Below are 7,442 nucleotides of genomic sequence, written 5' to 3'. Positions count from 1 at the left end.
GTTCCCAACTTCGCCCAAAGAACTCTCCAAAAATGACTTAAAAATTTAGAATCCCTATCACTAACGATAGTTTTAGGTATGCCATGTAATTTAACTACTTCCTTCACAAATAAATCAGCCACATGTAATGCATCATTAATCTTCAAGCATGGAATAAAACAAGGCATTTTGGAAAATCTATCTACCACCACAAATGTACTATCCTTACCATACTTAGTTCTAGGAAGTCCTAACACAAAATTCATAGAAATATCAATCCAAGGAGAAGTAGGGACACATAAAGGAGTATAAAGACCATGTGGTAACACTTTTGATTTGACTTGTTTACATTCAAGACACTGAGAGCACACTTTTTCAACATCCTTTCGCATGCCAGGCCAAAAATAATGTTCAGCAAGTATATCCAAAGTTTTGGGCACTCCAAATTGTTCCATGAGTCCACCACAATGTGCTTCCCTAACAAACAATTCACGCAAAAAGCAATTAGGAATACACAATTTATTTTCCTTAAAAAGGAACCCATCTTGAAGATTGAACCTCTCATAACGACCCAACTTACATTCTGCAAAAGCCTTGCCAAAATCAGAATCATTAGAATAAAGTCCCTTGATTTGATCAAAACCCATCAATTCAGAAGTAAGAGAAGAAACCAAGACATACCTTCTTGAAAGTGCATCAACAACCACATTCTCTTTTCCTTCAATACAAATTAAGCAAAATGTTCTTGTTTACCTACGAATAGACTTATTAGATTTGTTGTAGTTTTGACAAAATGATATATGGGATTTGTTCTTTATGATATTTGGAGGTTATGTTTCAAATTTGAGCTTATTTGGAGTAGATTTAAGTGTTAAATCATGTGTAGGATTGTTAAAATTTGAAATACAAGTTTTTGTTTTTGGGCAGTTAGCACTTCAGACCTTATTGGCTATAAGTGCATGAGAATATTGGTTGCACTTAAGTGTAATTTTTTCACTTCAGACCTATTTGGCCTTATGGGCATGAAAATATTTGTTGCACTTCCGACCTATTTGGCATTAAGTGCATTACATTTCAGGCTAAACTTTTTTTTTTCCTTAAACTTCATACTCGATAAGTCTGCAGTTGATCCTAAAGTGGGTAGACTTGTAAATTTTTGTACAAAGTGGGTATAACATCAGTGGTGACCCCAAAACCGGGTATATATGCAAGGGATTGTTACGCAAATAGCCGCCCAAATTCAATGTTTATTTTTTCTAGCCGATATATATAGATTGTACATTGATTATATATAAATATGCCTATATTATACATAAATTATATATATTATATATTTATTGGCTAATTTTACTTTAAGAGATTAGGTGGGTGGCTATTTAAGTTAGGGAAACTTACAAAAATGTCTCAAATAAGTTTTAACTTACCAATCTTTAGCCATTAGTCATAGACTTACCAAAATTAGCCAAACACATATAAAAATTGAAAAATCAAATAAATAAGGTTCTTTCTCTCAAATAATTACATGCAAAAATCACCTTCCATATTTTTAAACGTGAATAGCAACATTAGATGCAGGACGGAAAGGAAATTTCATGGATGAGATAGCAAATAAGGTGATGAAATATAAAAAGAAAAAAACATACAATATTCCAAAAATCTAAGCAAAACAAGAACTTTTTCAATGGGTATAGTTGAAGTTCATTGAAAACATATAGATAAGTCAATATACAAAATTTGAGGAAGATTGGAGGCGATTTCGACTGGTTTTGTACCAAAATTCGTAATTAAATTGAGTTCAAAAAATATTTCTGCGACACATGTATCAAACATCTATCACGCGTGTATCTCACACACAGGTATACATGGATATACAATTGATACAAATATAACACATATGTGATACACAAATGATACACAGATCATTTTTTTCATGTTCAGTTTTTACTTCGAATTTTTAATTCAAACCACCTCAAAACTTCACCAAATCATCCCTAAACTGAGATTCAAGCTTCTTAAGATGTACCCAATCTATTCTAATATCACTCACTTAAAAGAAAGCAAAAATTTGTCATTTTTTTTGCTACAAATAGCTAATTAGCTAATATTAGTAATATTTAGCTAATATTATTAATATTTTATGAATTGGCCAATTTTTGTAATGAGCTACTTATAAATGGACATAGCTGCTAGTTTCCCTTTAAGTTAATCCCCTAAATTCTTCTAGATGTGCAAATGCCCCAAAAGAAGAGGCAGGAAGTACAGCCCACAAGAGAGACCCAAAAGTCCAAATCTAATGAAAGTCACTGCTTGGCCCAAAAAACCCAACATATAAATGAATTCAAAACACTCAAAACTGAATCTTCTTCTCCAACTTTGAGTACTCCATAAGAACAGAACCAAATTCAAAATTCAAAATTTGAAAGTTTCAAACAGAGGAAAGAACAATGGCAACAAAATCAGACATGAAAGGTTTCTACAAGCAAAAGAAGAAAGGCGGTGGCATCACCAAACCATCCAATTCTAAATCATCATTTACGAAGAAATCCACCACCCCAAAGAACGCTGCAGCTATTGGCTCTGATGTTACTCAGCCCCCTGCTCTCATTTCTCATGGCTCTCTTGATTTAAAAGGTCAATATTTCCAATTTCTTGCACCTCTTATAAATTTTAACTTCTGTTGCCTATTGGGTATTTTTAATTTTGAATTTAGGGTTTGTTTCCATATTTTTGTTAATTTTTGGTTTAAATTAGGTTTTTTTTGTACACATGCTTGTGCTTTGAGTTTTGTCACCCTTTTAGTGGCGGAGCCGGAAATTTGTTTAATTTTAACAAGGTGATTCAACATTTTAAACCTGCGATCTAAAACAAATTTTGAACTACCTTCGTTACTGCGAAGATAACTTCCCTTAGGCAGTAGAAATTTCCAATGAAGGGGAGTCAATTGAACCCCCTTAATTCTTTAAACTCTTTGTTTTGGGTTGATACAAATTAGGGTTTCCAACAACTAGGTATTCTATAAACCTTTATTTGCAAACCCCAAACAAACGCATTCGATAAAATTAAATCCTTTTTCAATGGAGCTAAATTAAGAGACTAAAATGACGACAAACTAAGAAGTATATATGTACTCGCTGTGTTGTTTTATTGAAAAAGGGACACATTTACAACTTTCCACTTTTGACTTATTATAGTAAGGAAATAGGGAAAACATTCTTCACTTCGGTATAATTTTGGAAGAAAAAAGTAAATGAAGAAAATATTATTAAAATTTTTGGGAAGTTGATACTTTTGCTTTACTGTACTTTTTACTAATTTGAGTGAGAGAATCTCTTTAAGTGAAGGTTCAAGTGAGATTGTGAATGGTCTAAGTTTCTAACCTACTATTATGTCGGTTACTGGTGCAGCTCTTCTAGTATCTGTATTGACTGACTAGAGACTAGGACTACTCAATAGCTTTTTGTATATTAGTCATTCAGTATGTACAATGGTATAGTCAAGATACGTGTAATCTGGACATACACCACTCTTATAAAAAATATAAAAAGAAGAAGATTTTTGTACAGTAGTCACTCGGTAAAAGGGGTTATACAGGAGATTTACTCCAAGGTAATAAGATAACTTTTCCAAGATCTGATTAATAGCACTTATTAACTATAAGCTATATTCCTGAAGAATAATTGAAAATGTTTAAAGAGTGTGCATACACAAAATTTTTAGTAGAAAAACACATGTCTATATTTTTGTGGATTCAATGAAATTGAACTCGTCCAAAAACTGGCATCTCTCTTGTTGAACGCTTTTCGTAGTCCTTATGCCTATGGCCTTGTCATACTAACAAGAGAGGTTCATATCTTTAATCAATTAGCAACGTCATATATGAATTCTATGGTTCAAGACTACTAATTTGTCAAGATTTTTTGGGCAAAATGATATCCTATAGGACAATGGGCTATATTCTTTTTGGGGGGTGGAAGGGGATTCGAGAGGTCAAAGTTGTTATTTTCTCGTTTTTAACCATTAAGTATTACTATAGATGTATTAAAAACATAGCTGACTGTGTCTATATTGTTTAACAAGAAAGGAATTTGCCAGTACTTAAATTAAAAAACGATGTGCCAGAACAGTTGCGTAATGATAAACCTGGTAAGAATGGAAACATCTCCCTACCAGGCATGATACACTATTATAGTAGAGTATAAACTGGAGCGATCAGTCTATCACCATTAGTTACTTCCCTCAGAAAAATTTAGCAGGTATTGTGATTGAAGGTTTTCATATAATGATGCAAGGGGAATGACCACTCAGATATGTTTCTGCTTTGAGAGCAAAATAAGGGATGTACAGTTTACAGACACTATGCGGAATCATTCTGTTCTTTTCGTATTGAACTTACAAAAAAGTAGTGGGGAATTTTCAAATTCTGAAGTTATTGCTCTCTCCCTATCCTTTTTCCCTAATATGTTTTGTGATCTGAAGAGGTTGCTTTTGTGCCTTGCAATTACAAAATCTGCAGATGATTATGATCTGAACGAGGAAGCATTGAGGCAATTTGACATGAATATGACTTATGGACCATGCCTTGGAATGAGCAGACTGGACAGGTGGGAGCGTGCTAAGAAACTTGGTTTGAACCCTCCAACAGATGTGGAGCGCCTTTTAAGGTCTAGCAAGGTTCGCAATGAGTCCCTGTGGGATGGTCGTGTTTAGCCCCCTTCTGCATTGTACGAGTCTTTTGGTTTAAGTCAAGTCGCCATCTCTCTTTTTTTTCCCTTTTCCTTTGGTTTTTTAGCTGAACTGCTTATCTGTGTAAAAAGATGTACAGCAGCTGGCTGTACTGTACTATTAGTATCTTAGATATGCTCTGCTTGACTGTAATTTTAATGTGATTCGCCTTTAAATTTTCTGCTTCTCGTGTGATTAATTTTAACGTGTTCCCATTCAAAGTCTTGGCTTATACCGTTACTGTTTTTCATCAAAATCCATCAATTTGAAATACTGTCTCACACTGGAATGATCACTGAGATAGTTTTGTACTTATTAATGCAAAGAGATAGTTTTGTAGCAATGTTGAGTATGAGACTTTGGAGCAGTTTCATGCCATTGCTGTGGACACACCAGGACTAGTACTCGATCGAAATAATCAGGTGTCATGAGGGAAGCTATCAAAGCAAACCTTGAATTACGATAAATCAAACAACAAGAAGAAATATATATATCAAAAGAGACAAATATTTAACATGGTTCGGTCAATTAACTTATATCCACAGGTGGAGATGAGCAAATCTAACTCAAATCAATTCATATTCATAAAGTGCCTACAAGTCCTCTTTCCATCCGAAACATCAATTCTTCTACAAGTCATGCTTAATAATTCAATACTCGATATCCATTAAGCTAACAAGATTATTATGAATAGTACTCAACTAATTTCTCATCCAAGAGTTATCATACCCTAAAAGGATATTAATCTACAGTTTAACAGCTATGTTACAAAAATAGAACACTTACAATAGTATACAACATATGTATCATTGAAAAAATTCACAAATTCTAACTTGTCTGTTGACTGCATTACTATACCCTGCATAGAAAGAACACACAAAATGCTGATAGTGCATTCAATTACTTTTCAAATAATTGATCCCTACATAAGATAGAGGTATAAGAATTATCCCTGTCAAAAGAAAAAAAAAAATAAAGAAGCAACGAGATTTAAAAAAAAAAAAGGCTTCTTTTTCTTTCAGTTGTACCCCATTTTCCATGGAAATTTAATAGGTTAAGATGGTACAAGAATGTGTTTTACACCAGCCAATGCAAATCAGGAAAAATTACACAATGTATAGAGCTTGTAATTACTCCAATGAATTAAAAGAATCATAATATAAACTTTTCTTGGATGAAAAAAAAGAAAATAGATTTACAAACTCAGTGTAATCCTATATAGCATTAGGAGAAATTAAAGTCTCCACATATGTTACAGCCCAATTGAGGCAAAGTGATTCTTCAAGCTCAGCAACTTCAACCTTTTGAAAGTTTCGTCGTTTCGAATCATATATTACGAATTCAGTTTTATCTCTCAGAAATAACATATCTCCATCCCTAATAAATCCCACAGGCTGCATCCAAAATCTGTCATTCCAAATACATGGAATTGGAATTGTCAACATTATATTCCAACTACAACTCATTCCATTCTTTTTCATACACCAAACTTCAAAATCAACCATCTTATTAACAGGGCTAAAAAACTTTGCTAAAAATAGACATTCTCCTATAGTAAATAGAGTTTCACTGACAATCCTTAAATCCCCGTCCGGACATAATATTTCCTCAAATTTTTCATTTTTCACACATAGACTTAGAATAAATTTCTTCCCCTTTTTATGGCTAATCATGTAAACAATTCCATCAGCTACAACCATAGCTCTATCCGAGTAAGTGTCACGAGGCAACTTGTCCATTAATTTCCACGAGTCATTTTTCGTCGAAAATATTTGAATATTATAATGACCATCTTCAGGAACTTTAGGCCCTATTCTAACTATTTTGTAATCTTCCAAAGTAGAAACATAACCTAAACCATAAACTATTTTGTCATCCTCTAAAGAAGAAGTATATGACTGCTCATTCTCAACTTGGATCGCGCGAGGGATTATTCTTGATTCTCTGATCGTCGGGTTCCAAAGAATAATTTTATCATAAGAGAAAGCTAGAAGAAATAAACCATATTTGCAACAACTGACCACAAGTTCTCTAGTCAATTTATGGTTGATTTTTGGAGGATGTTCAAGAAGAGAAACACTGGAATCATGTTCAAACGGTGCGTCTATCGAGTAGTACTGTTGGCAATGGTATTGGTACTTTATGCAAGCCAAAAAGATTTTATGGCAATTTGTATCATTTTTGTAACGATCATAATGTTGTTTGATGAATTGACCATCTTCAATTAGAGAACGCCATGATTTACAAACGCATTTGATCCTTAGAATAGAACTCACAGCAAGTTTTATCAATATATCAATGGTGATATCACGGGGAAAGTTATTAGGCATTCTAATGGCTATAAGGTTTTGGGTTTGAGCTGCTTTTGATGTGGAATTGTTTTTCTAGGATTAGGGTTTTAATATTAAGTGAAAAGAAACCAAATTATTAACGTTGCGTTTTTTGTGGGAATTAAACAAACTATTTACGCTGATTTTGCCTTTTCAGTTTTCCTTTTATTTTTCCTTAGTAAGTTCTACTTCCAAATTAACCGAAAATATAATCACATCAATCAAAAACTTGATATAAATATAATCATGTACTAAAATTCGTAAAATATAACAAGAGACCATGGGAGTCATTAGCTTAATGCTTCAGATTTTAAAGTAGGAAATAGTTATGGAATCAGACACCATACAGAATTGGTATTTAGATGGCAATGGCCGTTGGACCAAGTTTATTGCAACATTTAAGTCAATTAT

At 33.2% G+C, this 7,442-nt stretch overlaps 2 protein-coding genes across 2 annotated transcripts; one reads left to right on the top strand and one right to left on the bottom strand.

Annotated features, from left to right (window-relative positions):
• Positions 1 to 1,027: 1,027 nt before the first annotated feature.
• Positions 1,028 to 7,031, bottom strand: LOC109209946 (F-box/kelch-repeat protein At3g23880-like). The gene is made up of 3 exons (XM_019373310.1): positions 5,958 to 7,031; positions 5,488 to 5,560; positions 1,028 to 1,098 (listed from the first exon to the last, which is right to left on the bottom strand). The coding sequence occupies exons 1-3, from the start codon at positions 7,029 to 7,031 to the stop codon at positions 1,028 to 1,030; spliced, it is 1,218 nt and encodes a 405-aa protein (XP_019228855.1).
• LOC109209943 lies at positions 2,328 to 4,922 on the top strand. The gene is made up of 2 exons (XM_019373307.1): positions 2,328 to 2,610; positions 4,493 to 4,922. The coding sequence occupies exons 1-2, from the start codon at positions 2,424 to 2,426 to the stop codon at positions 4,684 to 4,686; spliced, it is 381 nt and encodes a 126-aa protein (XP_019228852.1). The 5' UTR covers positions 2,328 to 2,423; the 3' UTR covers positions 4,687 to 4,922.
• Positions 7,032 to 7,442: the final 411 nt, after the last annotated feature.

This window comes from Nicotiana attenuata, unplaced genomic scaffold (assembly GCF_001879085.1).
Source record: "Nicotiana attenuata strain UT unplaced genomic scaffold, NIATTr2, whole genome shotgun sequence".
NCBI classification, from domain to species: domain Eukaryota; kingdom Viridiplantae; phylum Streptophyta; class Magnoliopsida; order Solanales; family Solanaceae; genus Nicotiana; species Nicotiana attenuata.
Note: the sequence above shows the minus strand (reverse complement) of the source record. Positions and strands in the feature narration are given on the sequence as shown.